The 20761-nt window shown below is 38.6% G+C and overlaps 1 protein-coding gene across 1 annotated transcript in view; it reads left to right on the top strand.

Annotated features, from left to right (window-relative positions):
• Positions 1-20761, top strand: part of RIMS2 (regulating synaptic membrane exocytosis 2) — a 510981-nt gene that overhangs the window by 186666 nt on the left and 303554 nt on the right. Inside the window, exons 9-12 of the mRNA XM_089776190.1 lie at positions 4267-4397; positions 7155-7326; positions 7944-8097; positions 19665-19691. Of these exons, the coding sequence (XP_089632316.1) occupies positions 4267-4397; positions 7155-7326; positions 7944-8097; positions 19665-19691 (484 nt within the window). The remainder of the gene's footprint in view (positions 1-4266; positions 4398-7154; positions 7327-7943; positions 8098-19664; positions 19692-20761) is intronic.

Here is a 20761-nt window from a genome sequence, read left to right as displayed (position 1 = left end):
CAGAAATGTTCAGACATCACTGTCAACACCTATTCATTTAAGTACTCTGAAAGGTGGTGTGTGCCCCTGATTTCACTGTCAGCTTCCCCGCTTTTCTCCCATACTCTTCTGTCACCACCACACTTCCTCTCTGTCCCCTGAGTCCCTGGGTATTTTTTAACCTTCAATATTACTTTGATGTAGTCCACACGTGGTATGAATGTATGCACACCATGCACCTGAGTCTGGAAATTTTGGTAAGCAATTTACAATGGTCCACACATGACCAGTTATTCTTTAATAGAAGCATATAAAGGGCAGCATGGACCAACATCTCTCTAGTTCCTTCTTATTGCCCATTGCCTGTCTTGAATTGGAACCTCCCTGTCTACCTCAATCTTCCTTTACTGTGAATGCAATTTGGAAATACTTTTTGACAGTTTAGTATTTTCCTGTGTTTAGCAGATTAATTAGTTCTGTTCTTCCTACTATAGGGAGCTTCTCTGTTTGAAGAGGGACTTTACCAAGAGACCGGGGATTCAAGAACTGTGTCCTGCCCCTCTGTTCTTTCTCTGTTAATGGTAGTCTCCAGGCTCTATTGCTTTGGGGAGGTTCATATCACCTCCACTTTGCAATATCTGTAGTTCTTTCCCTCTCTAATCACATGAGGGACCAGAGTGTGGTTTGCAGAAGCACTCATGGAACAGGCCATGAGACCCCATTCAGATTTAGGCTGGAAATACCTGCTTGTACGATTGTTATAAACCATGATGGGGATAATCATGACTAGAAAACAGAGCCATGGCAGTTGGCCATAGTGGTCAGAGCCAAGGTCAGGACCAGAACTGGGAATCCAGAATGGGGTTGGAGCTGTGCTCAGGCCACTGACAGGAAGGAATGATTTCCAAGCTCAAGAGTGATGTTGAGCAGACTGAGATTCTCTTTTCACCAAGAGATTCCATGTCATGAGTGATCTAAATAAAACAAGTTATCCTCAGGCTGTGCTCCACAGTCAGGGCTTGACTTCCTTCTCCATCAATTCCAAAGTAACAATTCCAACCACAGTTTTGGCTTCTCTTGCCTGGTGGACAAATTTGAAGAAAATTTGGGTGGGAATTCCTTTCTTTGCACCTACACTGAAGCCAATTACAATCACAGATATCTTCCTATTGGATTGGGGAGCTCATACGAACAATCACAATACACCAAGCAACTGGATCCTTCAAGAGGCCAGAATGCACATCAATTTACAAGAATTATGAGCAGTCTGTTGGGCCTGCAATGCATTTCCTTCACTCCTCTGATCCTGACATAGCCATGTAATGTCAGACAATAGTGCCTAATGTGTTTCACATAAACAATCTCTGGGAACAAGATCTTTCCCCCTGTGTGTACAGTTGATATCTGGAAATGGTTTGTCAATTATCGCATAACTCTATCGGAAGTATACTTACCAGGCACTCAGAACTCCCTAGCAGTCTCAGCAAATATTTTTCAACAGGCCAGGAATGGAAGATTCATTATTCTGATCTTGAGGAGATCTTCTACCAATGGGAACTCTATCCTGGGATTTCTTTGCCTTATAAGGGTAACAGTAAACTCACCCATATCTCTCCAGAGCAGCTCTGGGCTCAGGCATACCTTCCCTCCTATCCCACTGATATTATAGTCTTGAAAAAGATCCCTCATGACAGGACTTGGGTAATTTCTCATTGTGCCCAACTGACCAAGGCACTTTGGGTTCTCGGGCCTCCTGAGAATTTCATTGAGGTATCATTTGCTCCCAAATGACACAAAATAAGAAAGAGTGTATTATTTCAGCTACAAAACATTATATGACGTAATTAAGCAACTCATATACCGAAGAAGAAAAAAGAGCAAAGCTCAATACCACCCAAAGTTGGTGGTGCTAACCATGGTCATCTCAGAGCCAGAGTTTATATGGGAGAGGATGCCAGGAAAGTTAGTAATCACCTTCAACTGTGACCTCTGCATGCAGTAAAGTGAGAGTACACCACCATACCTTGAAATGAGAGTGCAGCCATAATTGGAACAATCAATAAAGAAATCAAAGTTACCATAATGTATATTCTACTTTTACATTTGGAAGATACAACTGTTTATGTAGCACATCATATATTACACACACACAACATGTGCCTCTCCCCAACATTAAAAGAATATTATTAAGGTTGCAAAATCAAGCACACAAAAGTTAGGAAATGTAATAATTAAGTCTGTGCAATCTTAATCCAGTCCCCTTATGCATATGCATTATGCTACAGTCTTTCATTATATGATCACATACTGTATTTTTAGTGGGTTCTCTACCATATAGTGCTCTACTAATGAGCAGTTATTCAAAAGCCATTTCCTTTCCATTTTTCAGTGTTTGGCTCCAGGCCTTAATGCACACTACTCAAATCCTACTCTGAAGACAGAATTATCATGGAAAGTTCTGTGCTGCTCATTACAATAATATCTGACCGTTTCACAAATATTAATGAATTTATTTTCATACCACCCCTCTGAGATGAGGGGGTGGCATCATACCTATTTCACAGGTTTCCCTCTCAATCCTCTTCCTCAGCTTTCAAAACAGGTGATTTCCTCCTTCCTGCTGCCCTACTCCCATTACAAGGGGCTTTCAGAACACTTGTGGGACTGGCTCCTATCTCTCTCCTTTGGTGCTTGGTTTGGTCTGCAGGAGTCCAGACCAGAGAAAATCCTGTTCCACTGTGGTGGTGGTAACAGCAGGGGAAACCCATATAGTATTCTTTGGTTAGGCAGAGATGATGCTGACGGTGCTGCAACCCACAGACCTCCCTGGTTGGGAGTGATGTGGTGAGACTGAACTTTCCCCTTCTTCCTTTGAACATCCACCTGAGTAGAGCTGGCTGATTTTCAGCACCACATTGATAGACTTGGGAGAAGAGAGTCCCTGGCCTGCCAGAAAATGAGATGAGGGTCTGTGGTCATGTTCTCCATAACTCACTGAAGTGCTGGGAACCACCGAAGCTTGGGCCAGCCTCTTCTGTTCTTGTCATATTACCAGAGAAGTATGCTAGCTACTAAGGCCTATTTCTGGCTGTCTGACTACTAGGAGCTTAGGTGCCCTGTCCTCTGGCCTAATATAAGAGTTTGAGTCAGGATCCAGAAAGATGGTTGTCAGCCCTCAACCTCCTGCTCATCATTGAGTTGTGACGATAGAACTCCTATCACAAGATTTACCTCCGCTGGGAAGTGCCTATGTTGGAGATCAGCTGCAAAGGTGGGTGTGGAGTGACAGGATTGAGCACTCTCCTCCCCAGCACTAGGGGGCACTACTAGTAGCTGCTGCTTACATTAAAAACTCCAGCTCTTCCTCCATCTGGAGTAGTCTTTTTTATACAGATAGTTTGCTCTCCCTGTCTTCAGTGAAGTGACAGTGATGTTATCACACAATCATATGATATCCTGGTTATTTTTAAAACGTAATCCTTCTCTGGCTGCACAATTTGCCTCTGAAAGAGTGCAGTATTTTAATGTACCTATTATCTGCATGGGAGAAATATATATTTGGAGGCATAATATTTAGGCTGGAAGGTCTAAATCACAGTTTGTTATGAGCTTCTAATGCTTGTAGTTAACTCCATGCCTAATCCACTGTGAGATTAATAATGAAAAAACTGTATACTGCTATATAAGATTTTTTGCCATGCTGTTTTGGTTATAATGCTGAGTCGGATTGAGGAGGTAATCATCATAATGAAACATTCACTCACCCTTTCATCTATTTATGGAAATCTCTTGAGAATTGAACAAAAACATGCCTCCACAGCTATTCTGAATATCATTTGAACAGATCCATAATGCTCATGGCTTCATTCCATCATCTTTCCATCCCAACAGGATATGAAACATTCATTCATTGTGAATAGAGCCCTTTGAGATGGCAAAATATTTAAAAACTTAATGTAGCTGAATATTAAACAGCAGAACCCAAAACTGTAACAGCAACATAATTTTAAATAGTTCACTACGTGGAAAGCATCGAGAAAAAAATTACATGCATATATGTGGATTTTTAAATGAAATAACTTTTGATACACGTTGAAATTATTACAATATATCCTTTCATTTTTCTTCCTCACTACAATTTACAAACTAGAATACAAATTATCTTCATTGTAATAATAAATAAAAGAATCAGAGTTGAGAGGCTGAAGATAAAAATGCATTGAGGAGGAAATAGTATGCTTGATTGTTGAAGAAATGAGCTGACTAATGTATATTTTCTCATTACAGATAAAGCTGTGGTATGACAAGGTTGGTCATCAGTTGATAGTCACAATATTGGGAGCAAAGGACCTTCCTTCAAGGGAAGATGGGAGGCCAAGGAATCCTTATGTTAAAATTTATTTTCTTCCAGACAGAAGGTAGGGTCAAAGGAAAAGTGAGGGATATTTTAGTAGAAATAAGTTTAGTAGAAGTTAAACTAGATAGTCAGATAGCATGCAGAGTTGAGTAGAGATAGCTAGCTAATATTGGTCATATAGGAGATCCATATCTAAAGTAATCTTAAAGAATGGGATTTAGCGACTGAACATGTTATAAAACAGTGAAGAATAGGTTTTATATTTTCTTGAATACTATTTTCTATTGAATAGATTAACTTCAGTTGGATTATTTTTATCAAATATTGAGTGGCAAACGAAAAATAATCCTATCTGATTTTTACAAAGAGCTCTTTTTTGCAAATAGTATTGTTATCTCCTAGCATATTCCTGAGGATTAGATTCATGGAGTTCCTGACTGATAATTTCTTCAAAGACATTCATTGTCCGTCCATCCTCTGCCCCACAGCAAACAGGAATAGGGCTTGGCATCCAAAAACCATGGGTCTCAACTTGTGGTACTGTCACATTAATGCTGATAAAGACTCAAACCTGTGACATGCTGGGAACCCTCAGCTGTGATTGAAGGCCCAAGGTGGTATTGATATTAATTTATACCAATAATTTACATTGTATTTAGGGGGAGATGATGGTGTGATGGCCTTTTCCTCCCCTGCCCCTTAATTCTGTGAATGGAGTTGTTTCCATTGGTTTGGACAAAAGGGAAAGAGCTGTCAGAGTCCCTTTGTCTGGATCTGCTCACCTGTGTTTCCTTTGCTCTTGCTGGAAAGAAACATTTGGCTTTATTTTGTGATATGTTGCAAAATTCAGGAGAGATTTGTGGAGTCAGTATATGAAGAACATATTAATGGAGCTAAAGAACAATATGTATTTTTTAAATTAGTATTTTCACTGAATTTGTTATGCTATGCATAAATGTTTCCCAGCCTGGGGATTCTGCCTCCCTATCCATCGCATCTCAGCCAGTTAATCTTAAGTATTTAATTAGAAAGAATGGTCTACACATGGAAGGTGCTAAGTACCTTCAATTTTCATTGATTTCAGTAGGAATTGAGAGTATTCAGCTCCTTGCAAGACTGTCCTTTCACCTTCACCATACATATTATGTTGAAGTAACTTGAAATAGGATAAATTGGAGAAGTTAACTGAAGACAAATGGTTTATTCATTTTATGTCAACTTGTATACTGTGATATCTTTTATGGCAATAAGGATTGAACCTCTCTAGTCCGGCATCTGAGACCAGACCGACGCTGAACCAGAGAATTTGCCGAATCATGGGAGATCAATATTGTCTGATAGAATTATCAACACTTCCGGTACTTACTGGGCTCAGAAGACATTTAGGGGTAAATTAGGGGTAAATAACAGCACAGAACATTGAGACCCAGGATTGGTAGCCGTAAACAAAATTTATGGGACTATGGGAAAGTTAGCCACACCCATGATAAGTGGACATCTGGCTAACTAAAATCATGCTGGACCAAAGATGTTGCTGAACCAGAGAGTGCCGGACTAGAGACGTTCAACCTGTATCATATGCATTGCTGTATCTCAAAAGCATTTCTTACAAAAAGGCACTTGTTGGGATTTATTACCTTAAATTTTTGTAAACCATTGGCCTAATAAAGTATAGTGGCTTAGATCCTCAGCTCAGACAAATTGATATAATGTCATTGAAGACAATGTAATGGGTGAAGATCTTTATTAACTAGGAATCTGATTCTTTGTTTCATTATATTTAACTTGATCACTTTTTAACAATCAATATGCCCACCAATAATTCCTTTATTCATATTTTTAGCTAATTAGAGCTCTTACCATGCACTGAGACATGGGTATAAAAATTCTAAGTGGGAAATGGATGGTCAGTTGATAAAAAGAAAAAATCTCAAGTATAAAACAAAATAAATGGAAATATTTTATTAAAATAAAATAATAAATAAAAGTCCCTGTAATAATATACTTTGGAAATTGTACTGTGATTTGATATTGTTTTAGAGGAAACACATTCTGGTATTCTTTTTTTCTTTTATGTGAGGAACAGAGAATTTTTCCTTTAAATATTCCTGGTATTTCCTCTCCTATAGAAAAAGAAAATTAGTTTTCTTCTGACAGCCAAACTGCTTTTTCTTTCCTTTGAAGAATAAACCTGGTAGGCTAAAATAAATCGCTTGTGCATGGAAAAGTGACCTGCTATAGGAAAAGTATGGTTAAAACATCTCAGGCATTTAGTTAGGTGATCATATGAAGCTCTTACTAAAAAAATTTCCTTTGAAAAACTTGTCCAATGTAACTTAGTTCTCTATGGTAAACAAATCTTTAGTATTGAAATACAAAATTAAGTTCTTTGTTTTAACGAAATGGATAAAATGGAACTACATATTTAATATGTTGTTCTAATATCTAGCTACTAGTTCACAAAAACCACAATTGTTATCCATATAACTAGTATGCTACACTTAAAGTATTTGCAAATGTGCCAGTATCTTCTTGATATTAATATATATATAATAGTATAGCATTTGAATCATGCAAAAAGCCTGGCAAGTTTTAAACTAATGAATTTTATAAACATACTTGATGAATACAAAAGAGTAAATTATGACCAATTCCAAACCCTAATCTTTATTTCACCAGAAACTCCCTTAATTCTGATTCCTTCTGGTTTATTGTTAGTCTTTCAAACTACACACAAAATATCACTGTTCTAAGAAATCATGCTTCGTACAATGTAATAGGGTTTTGAAGTCTTTAATATTTAAATTGTTCTTTGCAGTGATAAAAACAAAAGAAGAACAAAAACAGTAAAGAAGACATTGGAACCCAAATGGAACCAGACGTTCATTTATTCTCCAGTTCATCGGAGAGAATTTAGAGAACGAATGTTGGAGATTACCCTTTGGGACCAAGCACGTGTTCGTGAGGAAGAAAGTGAATTTTTAGGAGAGGTATTTAGAACTTCTTCGATTCTTCATATTCAGTCAGAAGTTTAGTGACTTTGTCATTAGAATGTGGATGACTGATGATTTCCGGGGCTTCTTTGAACAACATATTTTTATTGGATGTAAAAATAAAAAAGCTGACACTTTTGCTCTGCTTAATAGTAACTCTTCCTAAAAGTTTCCTGAAAGTTCCAATATAATTCTGGTATCAGATACATTCTTTAGTTGTTCTGTTTTAATAACAGCATACATATAGCTTCAAAAAGTTGTAGTGTTTGAGGGTTGTTGATATTGGTCCAAATTTGTTCCTGATGTAACTTTACTGAAGATATTGAAATATGATTGTTCAATTTTTCCCAAGATGTCTAGATGATGTTCAGATTCTCATGAATGTGCTAATGTTGTCTTTAAAGCTAGAACTGTTTTTACTTTATTAAGTATCAAGTTTTGCTACAGGTATCTGTAAGTTACTTGATGGCTCATTTTTGAGTGAATTGCAATAACTCTTTTTAATTTCAAATGTGTATGTTAACATTAAAAGAAATAATAGACTAAAATGTGGTGAAATGTCTGCTTTAAAATAGTGGGGGTTTTTGTAACACCTTTGCTTGATGCTTTTGTAGATTCTTATTGAGCTAGAGACAGCACTATTAGATGATGAACCTCATTGGTACAAACTTCAGACACATGATGTTTCCTCGTTGCCTCTTCCCCATCCCTCACCATATTTGCCACGTAGACAGCTCCATGGTGAAAGCCCTACCCGGAGGTTACAAAGTAGGTTATTGATATTACTAATGCTCTGTATTTTTCATCTAAAGTAGTGTGTACAACGTGTTACATTCTAGGCTAAAGATGTGTAAAAGCAGAAGTTGACATTTTTGTGTTTGTTTTTCATTAGCATTAATCAGTGCCTTTTGTAATTGCCAATGAGCATCTGAAATATTCATAATGCTAATGTGAGTGGTGCACAACAATGCATTGTTTCTTAAAATATATGTGCCAGATCCTTAGCTGAAGGTAATTAATTTAGTTAATGAAGTTATGCCATTTGGCACCAGCTGAAGACCTTATAATTAGATTCTACACTGGAGAAGTGAAAGCACAGTAGTTTTGTCTTCAGTCTGAACTTTTTAAAATATTTAAGCACAATGGCTTGTATGTAACTTCACAAGTATTGAATGTATACAGTTTGTTACTGCCTTTCATTTCTACTACTACAATAAAATGGGCATGTTCAGAAATTTGGTTTAATTCTGACAATTCTGAATTGTCATACTATTTGCCGTGCATAGGTTTTTGTTTGATTTTGTAAGTAAAAATTTGCTTTGCAACTCCATTTTCAACAGAACAATATTAAAGATCAATGTAGGTTGCAGAAAATAGCAGAAACATTAATAAAAGCACTTACCTTGAGTTGGTAGAGGAAAGTGTAAATTGGATACTTAAGGCAGTATAAGTGGTAGTGTGACCAAATCTTGTTTAATTACCTTCTTTGTTTTTCAATTTAAATTGCTGAGGTCAGTGTTTCAGAGTTTTCCTTTGTGATTTACCTTTACAAAAATTATGTAGGCATCTATTTTACAAATATTTTTGTAAAAAAATACAAATCAATTCATAAGATTTTTTTGGCCTCTTTCTCTCTTTTCCTCTCTCTCTCTGCATATGTGTGTTTCCCTATGCACACCTTGAAAAGATCATTATTTTTAAATTTTGTTTTTGACAGTAGAGCGTAAATAATATTCAATATATTCATAAATGCAAGATGCATTTTCTAGTAATTAAGCTTATACACATAAATATTTGTAATAGTTGTCCACTTTGAGGGACTGGAATGCTCCATATCATAATATTCTGAAACTGATTAATTACTGCACCAGGTTGCAGTGCTTAACTTTCTACCAGTGAGATTATCAATATACTTAGAAGTTTTTCTTTTTCTGACAGGTAAGGATCTCCTTTTCAATCCACTGTCTTTTTCAGTAGCTATGTTCTTGTATTTTTATAATTTTTAATTATTTTATTCTTTTTTCATTTCCTTCAGTTAATTCGTCTGTAAAATGCTTAAATTTTTAAACTCCCTTATTTTGAAATAACAAGGGGTATGTCTACACTGCAAAGTTAATTCGGAATGACAGCCGTTATTCCGAATTAACTTCCATAGCATCTACACAAGCAAACCGCTATTTCAAATTAAATTCGAAATAGCAGGGCACTTAATTCGAATTTGGTAAACCTCATTCTACGAGGAATAATGTCAAACTCGAATTAGCTAATTTGGAATAAGCTCTGTGTAGATGCTTAGTCCGAATTAGCTGGCCTCCAGCCTTCCCAGTTTCCCCTGGTGGCCACTCTGGGCAAAACCAGGAAAACTCTTCTCCTTCCTCCCAGCCCCAGAGCCCTTAAAGGGGCAGACTCTGGCCACAGTGCTTGTGCCAGTTCCAAGCCTGCCGGCCCAGAGCCAGCAGTCACTGCCCCGATCCAGTGGCTCCAAAACATGAGCCAGCAAGCAATTATGTACTTATGCATAGCCAGTGATGTAGTGCAAGCTTCCTACAGTGCCTCATATGCTATTTTATGGTGACCAACATTAACAGAGAGTGGTTCAGTTTCCATACCCATTTATTCCTTGAATTCTCTAAATACTTAGGTTTTGTGATACAGACCTGTCCACTTGTGGAATGAGGAGTAACGGTAGTTCGAACTAGGAAGCCTAGTTCGAACTACCTAGTTCGTGCCCCGTGTAGCCGCGCTGCACAGGGTTCGAACCAGCGGGGTTTTAAAAATGGCAGCTCCCCGCTTATGCAAATCCCGGGCTTCGTTTGCAAGTGCGGTATGCCTACATTACCCTCCTAGTTCGAACTAGGAGGGTAGTGTAGACATACCCTTATTGATTTTCGCTTATGTCCCTAAATATATAGCAGAGATGGTAACAAATGTCAGTCATCTCTAGCCTGTGCTATATTTGAATTGGTGCAGATGAAGGACTTTGTATCCTTAACCAATCCTCCCATGCTAGCCAATCCCTGGACTTTCTATTGAGAAATGCAGTGCATTTTATCTGGAGGTATCTCATATATATATATACTTTCACATTACAGCTATGCAGAACACTCAAATGTACAACTTTAAAACATAAACAATATATCTTCTTAAGACCCTTCAGACAACAAAATTCATGGTGCTACATTACACAAATGCCACTGTTTGTCTTCTATACAATGACTATGTTTTAAATCTTTTTCATATAGCATATAAAGTCTATGGTAACATAAAATATGAATATCCATCTCACTGATCATAAATGGACTTTTGGGCTACATTTTTACAACAACTTCAACCCAGCCTACAGTCATGCATCCAAAATCAGTGGCGCATAAAAAATTCCAGGCAAAATTAATCAAAATTATTGATAATTCTGTAGAGAGACTGGTGAATTATTTGTATTATTTTCCTTCTGACAACTGATTGTGGACACAAAAGTATAGTTAATTTTTTAAAAATTTGGCATTTACCACCTGTTGATCATTATACTATGGTATTTGAGACATTTCTCATACAATATGTCAAAAATATCACAAATTTCATAAAAATGTAAATAAGTAAAATAAATATTGTAGTATGGTATAATATTTAGTGCATTACAGAGGTTCAGTTCATGCAGGGGTGGCCAACCAATTAGAGACAAAGAGCCAAATAGCTGTGGATAGAGTGTGAAGAGCCACGTATTATATATTTATTTTTATATATTTATATAGAGATAGAAAGATAGACATAGTACACAAAATGTAGTGATAAAAATAACATTACAGGATATTTTGGACAAAAACCAATTAAAAAGTGTCTAGTCACTTAAAAAATTCATGGCCAGTCCATAGACCTTCAGAGAACTTGACAAGAAACAAACATCAAATTTTAAAAAAACAAACCTTTAATAATACAGTAGTATTCTCACACTAAAAAAAAAAAAAAGCATCCCCGCCATGTATTTAAAATTTAAAACTCCTGTGAGTGTTTTAAAATTAAACTGAACTGAGAAGTAAATTAGCACAATTTGAAGTGCTTGTTTCACTCCAGCTTGCTGATCTCTGGTATGGTTTCCTGTTTTTTTTTTTTTACTTTATGAAGATTGTGGCTTTTTTATAGTTCTAAAAATTCAGGTGTGTCCCAGACTGCAAATATGAGAGGTTAAAAAGCAATAAAGGAGAGACTCATATCTCACAATAATTGCTTCAGCCTGGCAAACAATAGCCTTTCAATTTTCTTTAAAGAAACACATTGTAAACCAGGTACATGCTGATATATATATATATTTTGCCCTGGAATTTAAATATGACATCTGTGTTGCCTGCCTTATTCTGCATCCATGAAGACTTTGAGTTTAAGTTGCTTCAGCCCTGCCACCCGCTCTAACCCAATGCCCTCCCCCTCCAGCAGAGACAGGCACTCCCAGAACCCCTGCTCTAACCCAATTTTCTCCCCCAGGGTATGTCTAGACTACAGAGTTTTGTCTACAAAAGTGGACTTTTGTCGACAAAACTATACCTGCGTCTACACTACTGCTGAGTTCTGTCGACATAACGTCGACAGAACTCAGCAGTTTTGTCGACGCTGGTAAACCTCATTTTACGAGGCATAACGCCTTTTGTCGACAGAGTTCTGTCGACAGAAGGTGTTATTGCATCTAGGGTTGTGTCTAGACTACAGGGTTTTGTTGACAAAGCAGCTTGCTTTGTTGACAGAACTGAATGTAGTCTAGACGCTCTTTGTTGACAGAAGTTTTGTCGACAGTATCTGTCGACAAAACTTCTGTCGACAAAAGCCTGTAGTCTAGACGTACCCCCAGAGCCCAGAACCTCTAGCCTCCCCCAGAGTCAGACAGCCCCAGCCCTCCCTCCGCCCCCCACTCTAACTCAATGCCTAGCTCCTGGAGCCACGTGCGGCTCCCTCCAGGCACTGGGGCGCATGTGCAGAGCGGCCATCCGTCAGCAGTCCGGGCATGCGGCTAAGAATTAGCAAGAGCCGCATTTCTTTAAGCAAAGAGCTGAATGTGGCTCGAGAGTAGTTCTACAGTTTAAACTCAAGAGATCGAGAAGCAAGGTCTTCTGTATTGTGTGCTTGCTAATCTGGAAGTTTTCTTTGCATTGAAAAGCAAGCTATATCTTTTCATATTTTATTATTATTTGCAGTTGTTGAGGAGAGCTAAATTGAGTCACATGTGGTGGTATTAAATACTGAATGAAGATGTAAGATTATTGAATATTTTGAAGGACATTCAGTGTTATTTTCTACTCTGTATTAGTTCTGCTTTGTTTATAGAGATGTATGTCCTTTGTTTATTAAAACGTGTCTTAGATATTTTAAGAGAATTGAATTATTGATGTTTATTTTTACTTGGTGTTAAAAACAACCGATTAATGTCTTCAAAGTCAGTTCTTACAGCTTTAGAATTGCACTCTTCCCTGAATTATTGATCTGCTAACCACCGAGTGTGGGTGGACAGCGTTGATAATGGTAAAATGCAAAAAAAGAAAAATACGTACAACACAGAATTTTTTAGTCCTTCTGGAATGCAGCTTTTCTAGCACTTCCACAGGGATGGAAAGCTGGAGACAGAAGGATATATAATATGGCCTTGATCCCGAAAGAGAAAAGTTTTAGATTATGAGCACTTTCACTAGAGAGAAAAATGAATTCATATCAAACTGTGGCCTTCAAAGAAAGACTTAGAAGTTTTCAGAAATAATAGCATTTGGAAATTAACTGTATCAAGTTAATGATACTCCAAAATAATGAATAAACTATATTATCTTGAAAAGATAAAAGTGAAAATAACAGCCAAAAAAAAAAAAAAGAGTATCTGGAAAATCACATCAGAGTCCTCAAAACATCTGAAAATAAGGAAATTCCTAAATGTTTTTATTACATGAAGAACCTTATTTTATTTATTTTTATAATTAATGTTAATGAGGACCTAATTTATCAACCTACATCATTTCAAAGTGAAATACTGAAAAGAACTCTGGTAAGGAAGGAATTGTGGCCATCAGCATTTCAGAACAGAGACAAAGACTGCATGTAGCATCTGTATCAAAAGAAATCTGGATATAGTATATGAAATCAAAACATTCCTTTTTTACTCTATCCTGAGTAATCTGGATGACAAGAAAAGAACTGACTAAAAAAACATCAAGCTGAGGGTATAAATTCTGCTGTTCTCTCCATGGCTAAACATTGGGCCAGGAGGCAGGCTACTTTTTCTGGGCCTATGCTTCAAATTTTAAATTACTGAAAATCTTCAGGTCCCACCAGGAAATTAGGGAATGAAACAAATTAGAAGACTTGGTTCACAGGTAACTCATCCAAAGACTTTTACTTTGTCTGTTTCTGAGAAATATCAATGACTGCTTTTGTGATCCTGGATTCACTTCTTTGGCATTTAGAGGCAATATTTTCCCTCTATCTTCAGCAGACAGTGGACGAATGGAATTTTATAGTGTAGATTCAAGCCATCTCTTCTAGTGCTCTGTAATATTAAAGTTTTCAAATCAATATTTTTGTGACTTTTGAAAAACAGGATACTTTTTACTGGTACTGCTGAACTGAAAGGCTGTGTCTACACTGGCATCCCTTCCGGAAAAGGGATGCTAATGTAGCACTTTGGAATAGGCAAATCCGCGGGGGATTTAAATATCCCCCGCGGTATTTGCATTAACATGGCTGCCGCTTTTTTCCGGCTTGGAGATAAGCCGGAGAAAAGCGCCAGTCTAGACGTGATTCTCCGGAAAATAAAGCCTTTTCCGGAGGATCTCTTATTCCTACTTATTGAAAGTAGGAATAAGAGATCCTCTGGAAAAGGCTTTATTTTCCGGAGAATCACGTCTAGACTGGCGCTTTTCTCCGGCTTATCTCCAAGCCGGAAAAAAGAGGCAGCCATGTTAATGCAAATACCGCGGGGGATATTTAAATCCCCCACGGATTTGCGTATTCCAAAGTGCTACATTAGCATCCCTTTTCCGGAAGGGATGCCAGTGTAGACACAGCCAAAATGTTTATTAATAACTGAGAAAAGCATTTCAATGTGCTTAAGACTTTACCCAGTAAAAACAGGGCTGTTGTACACATTGGTGCTGATTCTGCAATGAGATCCATTCTGGCAGAAACCTCGTTGACTTCACTGGGATTCTGCACAGGCAAATGTCTACACAAGTACATCTGAGTGCTAGATCAGAATCTTACATATCATGTATATCTCTACATTTTTTTTTTCACTGTAATATGCATATGGAAAGCCAATAAAGTAATTTTAAATCAACAAAAGCACAACTACCACCAAATCTTCGCTGAGGTAATTATAACCATTCTACCTCACTAGTCAATAGATGAATGGCACTTAATGGGGAGGAGGCATATCAATGATTTTTTAATATTATAATATGGAGCATTTCACATACAGTAACAGAGGCCCCTAAGTGGAGATTATATTATACATATTTAACTACAGTGAGCAACAATAACATCTTTTTTCGTTCATGCATTTTACAATTTATTTTTTTACATAATATGCCTTTGGGCATGTTATCTTGGTTTGCATGTATGAGTGTTTTCTTCATAGGATATGAATAAAATATAAATATCAAATTCGTATTATATATTGATGTGCTATTAAATCCTTTAACAAAAAGGTATTTAACATGAATCAGGGATGTCTGAAAGTCTTTAAACTACCCATTTTTTCCCTATGAAAAGAAAACTGGTTAGGTGCTATGAATTTTCTACCATTTTGGATAATTAAAAAGAGGCTACAGTAAAGTGTGATTAAACCACAAAAAATTTGAAGGCCCAGGAAAAATTTGCAATAAATGAATGGGACATTGGGTATTTTTATATTTCTCTGGTTCTGGTTACTTTATATAATCAGATTAATAAACTGTTCTCCTCCCATTGTAATTTCATTCTGATTCAAGAGAGCCAAAACTGGAAATTGTGAGAGAAAAAATGTTTTCATGAAAAATCCGCCATTTGGAGGCTAACTTTACCTTGCTAAACACAATACAGGTAGAAGATTGTCACCTTTAAACTTATTTTAAAGTATCTGGGTCCAAAAGGGGACATTCTGTTCTGAGTCTTGATACAATGACTGTGTAATAAACTAGCATGTAATTTTATAATAATTTCTGAAAAAATATTTTAAAAGTTTAAAACTATTCTAATGTTACTGTTTCTGTCTTGTAACTATGCAAAGGCAAAGGTGGCTGCTCAGTAATCATAGGACCCAGTTCTGCAATCATCTCCACATAGGCATAGACCTGTGCCCCTCTGGACGTTAGCTTCTGTACAGCTCTTTGTAGAACTACAGCCTTAGAAAGTCCATTCTTTTGTAATTACATCAAGGAATTTTGGCCCAGATTCACAAAATATTTAGGTGCCTGATTCCCTGTTAGAGAAGTGAGTGAATACAGTGGTTGTGGGTCCTTGGAAACGATATTGTTTAGTGGAAAGAGCAGCGTGCTCTTTTAATTTTAATTCTATTTACCAACAACAAAATTTGATTATATACAGAACTAAAGATTGCCTTATTAAGTCAATTAGTAGCATCAAATCCAGCTTACATATTGGGAAAATGAGACTCAGAATCTTATTTCGAAATAGCTGATTTTGAAATAGGGTATGTCTCCACTACAAAGTTAGTTCGAACTAACGGACATTAGTTCGAACTAAGTTTCATAGGCGCTACACTAGCGCTCCGTCAGTTTGAATTTAATTCAAACTAATGGAGCGCTTAGTTCGAACTAGGAAAACCTCATTTTACGAGGATTAAGCCTAGTTCGAACTAGCTAGTTCGAATTAAGGGGTATGTAGCCACTTAATTCAAACTAGTGGGAGGCTAGCCCTCCCCAGGTTTCCCTGGTGGCCACTCTGGCCAACACCAGGGAAACTCTATGCCCCCCTCCCGGCCCCGGACCCCTTAAAGGGGCACGGGCTGGCTACGGTGCCCGTGCCAGGTGCAAGCCTGCCAGCACCCAGCCAGCAGACCCTGCACCTGGCACGGCTCGAGCCAGCCACCCGATGCCCCCCAGCCCTCCCCCTCTTCCTGGGACCAGGCTGGCGGCTCCCGGGAGCTTGCCTGGGACCGCAAGAGGCGGGCACGCGCCTGGGCTAATGCAGACATCGTGGACCTCGTCCACGATCTCCGCACTAGGCACAGGAAAGTGGCCGTCTAGGGCAGGAGAGCTGCCAGCCTGGCCACCCAGGAGCAGGTGTGCAAGAGAATCAAGGGGGTCCACTGAGACCCCCGACCCTGAGCCCTGAGCTTACAATGGCCGTCCTGGGTCAGACCAAAGGTCCATCTAGCCCAGTAGCCTGTCTGCCAACAGCGGCCAACCCTAGGGACCCTGGAGGGGATGGACCGAAGACAGTGACCAAGACATTTGTCTAGTGCCATCCCTCTCCAGCCTTCCACAAATCTTGGGCAGGGACACCACTCCTGCCCCATGGCTAATACCACTCCATGGACCCAACCTCCATGACTTGATCTCACTTCCCTTTAAACTCTGTTCTAGTTCTAGCCTTCTCAGCCTCCTGCAGCAAGGAGTTCCACAGGTTGACTCTTTGCTTTGTGAAGAACAACTTTCTGTTACTAGTTTGAAGCCTGCTACCCATTCCTTTCCTTTGGTGTCCTCTAGTCCTTCTTTATGGGAACTAATGAAGAACTTTTCTGTATGCACCCTCTCCACCCAACTCCTGCTTTTAGAGACCTCTATCCTGTCCCCCCTCGTCTCCTCTTTTCTAAGCTGAAAAGTCCCAGTTTCTTTAGCCTCTCTTCATATGGGACCTGTTCCCAACCCCTGATCATTTTAGTTGTCCTCCCCTCTCCCAGCCTCTCTCTTCCCCTCTCCCACCTCCTTTTCCCAGTCTCCCCCAGTTTTGTTCAATAAAGACAGATTCCATTTTGGAAGACATGTTATCTTTATTTTGTACATCAAGAAGAGGGGCTAGGGAAGGGTAAGTGGAAGGAGGTGAGGGAGGAATGGGGCACGAGCCCCCAATGGGGAGGACTGGGCTGGCTCTGTGGGCTTCTGGGGGTGGAAGCTCTCCTGCAGCCTCCCAATTGCCCCCTCTCCCCAGATGGCAGCCTGCGGTAAGTGCAGCCGGGCTGTTGGCTGAGTGCTGTGATGTGCCCAGTGTGGGTAGTCCGGGCAATCCAAGCCAGGACTGCTTTGCAAGCGGGGCACCCCTGAGAACTGTCTGTCCAGGGTGGGTGTCGGGACCCTTTAAGCACAGCCCTCGGCTGGCCTGAGACAGCATCTCCACGCTCTAAGTCCTCCTCTGATGCCCTGCCGGCACTGCTTCCAGCCATCCTTAAGCCCGGTTCAGGGTCCACTTAATGTGGACATGCTAGTTCGAATTAGCAAAATGCTAATTCGAACTAGTTTTTTAGTCTGGATCCGTTAGTTCGAATTAGCTTAGTTCGAATTAACTAATTCGAACTAAGTTAGTTCGAATTAACGTTGTAGTGTAGACATACCCATAGATAGTTTCTATCCAGCACTTGTTTTGAAATAGAGCACTCTTCCTCTGACTTCCCTTATTCCTCATACAGTGAGGGTTACAGAGGACGGAATAAGAAGTCCTCCACCTTGACAGTATTTTGACACTATTTCAAAATAACTGCCTGCTGTGTAGATGTGGACTAAGTTATTTCAGAATAGCTCTAGTTATTTTGAAATAGTATTGTAGCGTAGACGTACCTTATGTGACTTGCTTTTGGGGGCACACAGATCTAGCAGATTACTGATAAGTCTACCTCTCTAGAGCCTTGGGTTCTGATCTAGATTCTGACAATGACATGCTGGGTGACCTTGGACAGATCACATCCTTACTTAATTTCAATTTCCTCATCTTTAATACGGGGACAATTATAAGGGTGTTGCAAAGCTTAAATAATATTAGTAAACAGTTATCCATGCAAAATATTATTAGAACCCCTTAATGGCAAAATAGAACTCAAGACTTCCTGGCTTCCAACACTTTTCTCATTGTCTTGTGGATACAGTGATATCAATACCCCCTATGGTAGCATTACAATTTTGCAAGTGGCTTTTCAATTTTTCAGAAATGTTCAAATAATGAATTTTGTTCCCCAAAATCATAATTTTGGAAAATATGTCCAGCTGCATAGGAGCTTGAGACCTATAAAAGAGACAAAATATATTTAAAAAGTCACTCAAACATAACAGAAGTTTTATCTGCTAAACTGTTAGGTGAGGAAGCATAGGAGGAATACAAACACTAACCTAAATTCTGCAAGCTTTTTCCTGCATTAATAACTATGTTCATCTCAATAGTCTCAAACTCTGTGAGGCTATTGAGAGGAATGGAGTTATCCATATGTGTAAATGCTTGCAGAATTCAATTTAATGAGTTGGTGGAAGGAGGAGTAGATTTATATTTTTGGTGTGGAAAATCATGAAGAGGACTTTTAGGTACCACCGCATAATACAGGGGTAGGGAACCTCAGGCCCGGAGGCTGGATGCGGCCTTCAGCTTGCCTGGATTCAGCCTCTGAGGCTCAAGCTCCACCCCAGTATTGGGGAGGGAGCTCGTGATGCTACAGCCCCCCTGCTGCCACCCGGGAAGCTGGAGCACGCAAAATCTACTAGGCTGAGCCTGTTAGGCTCTGGTGTGTGAGGGGAATGTTGGGAGTGTCTTTCTCTTTCTCAGTCAGGGGCCACAGTGAGAATTTTTTTCTCGCCTCTCACTTGTGCGTGGCCCCAGACTGATTTTTTGTGGGTCAACCTACACAAAAAGGGTTCCCCATTCCTGCCATAATAGCATGCAGAATTGCCACCAAGTTAATCCTGCTGATAATATTCTGCTGGAGACCCATTCAGTTCAAAAGCAGTGCCTAATCACTTAAGGCCAGGATAGCAATTTATTATTCTGTTCTCTTAAAATTCACATCACTGCATATTATTTGAACAGACTTGTCACCATTAAAAAGTAAACATTTATTCAAAGTTATAGCTTAGAATTGGCAACAACTGGAATATCTTTGCCAACATTGTATGAGTACTGGGAATAGAAGCTGACTTTCTGTTGGTGACCAAAGTAGCATCGTTGTGGTTTAATTTCTACTATTACTGTGGTTTACTTTGGTATTTAATTTGCTTTGAAATACATTCTTTTATGGAAATTTTTAAGAATTAGAACGATCAGCAATAACTTTTCCATTCTAAACAGAAAAGTGATTGAAAATTCACAGGTACTAAGCATCCCTGTTACATGTATAGATTTCATGTATTTTTTCCTGACATCACTTCATTTTAATATTTGTTTTGCAGATAAAGGCTTATATTCATATAATTCAGGTAATTTTTAGCATGCCTGGAGTGTTTATTGCTTGCATATATATGCACAGTTTAAGCTGACATTTTATTGATGTGCTTATGCTACATACTGTGCATATGTTAAGTTGCTAACATGTTCCTGGCTTTTCTGTGTGCTTTTCAGTCATGTCACTATGTACTGGCTTTATTTTTTCAGCATCTTAGCATTGGGAACACCTTGCTGAAATTCCAGTGACTTTGAAAGTACAATATTTGTTTTGTCTGTCTCTATTCGAGGAGAGATAGAGCTTTATTACAAAAGTTGTGGGATGCTGTACTAATTATACGGGTGAAATATTAAGTTATTTTAGTCAGAGTTTCATTGTAATTGAACACTTGTACTGAAGGTGTTTGGTGAGCTCTTTTAAATAGTGAAATAATGCAGAAATGTAGTAGTAAGAGACTGTTAATATCAGCACAAGTATATTTATATATAACTGTATTATAATTCCCCATCTGCAAATCACTTTCCTATATTTGAGAGATAGAAGTGATCATCTTAGCTTTCCTTAATTAAATATAAATAACCCGATAATGTAAAGCTTTCCTAATACAAACTTAAATTCTATCAAACATTTCATGTGGGACTTTTCCCAGGTCAAACAGTTTTAATTACATGAACTTCACCTGAGATTTGGTTCACCTAATTATATTTTTGTTATGTTTAATAATGTTAATAATAAGAAAGATAATACTATAACCACAAAAATCTCTATAACCACTGATATGGAGGCTGAGAGAAAGAAAGCTGCATAGTAGTCATTCCCCTAAGTCTAAGGCTATTTCTGTTTCAAGCCTGGCATAAATTAGAATAATTTAGGGGTGCATTAAATTAGACCAGGGGCTACATTCATGTCTTCTGCTCCTACTCCTCCTCATGTGTAAGAGGGGCCCAATCTGGTGAGTGAGCTCTCAGTCCACTTACCATATGAGGCCTGAAGGTGAGTTGGGCAGAGTGGTTTGTGTATTACTCTGGGGCTCAGGTGTCAGGACACCGAGGCTATGTCTATACTACAATCCTCTTCTGCAAGAGGAAATGCAAATGGAGCACT

Source organism: Pelodiscus sinensis, chromosome 2 (assembly GCF_052426305.1).
Source record: "Pelodiscus sinensis isolate ZL-2025 chromosome 2, ASM5242630v1, whole genome shotgun sequence".
Classification (NCBI taxonomy): domain Eukaryota; kingdom Metazoa; phylum Chordata; order Testudines; family Trionychidae; genus Pelodiscus; species Pelodiscus sinensis.
The sequence above is the reverse complement of the archived record's forward strand: the minus strand, read 5'-3'. Positions and strand labels throughout refer to the sequence as shown.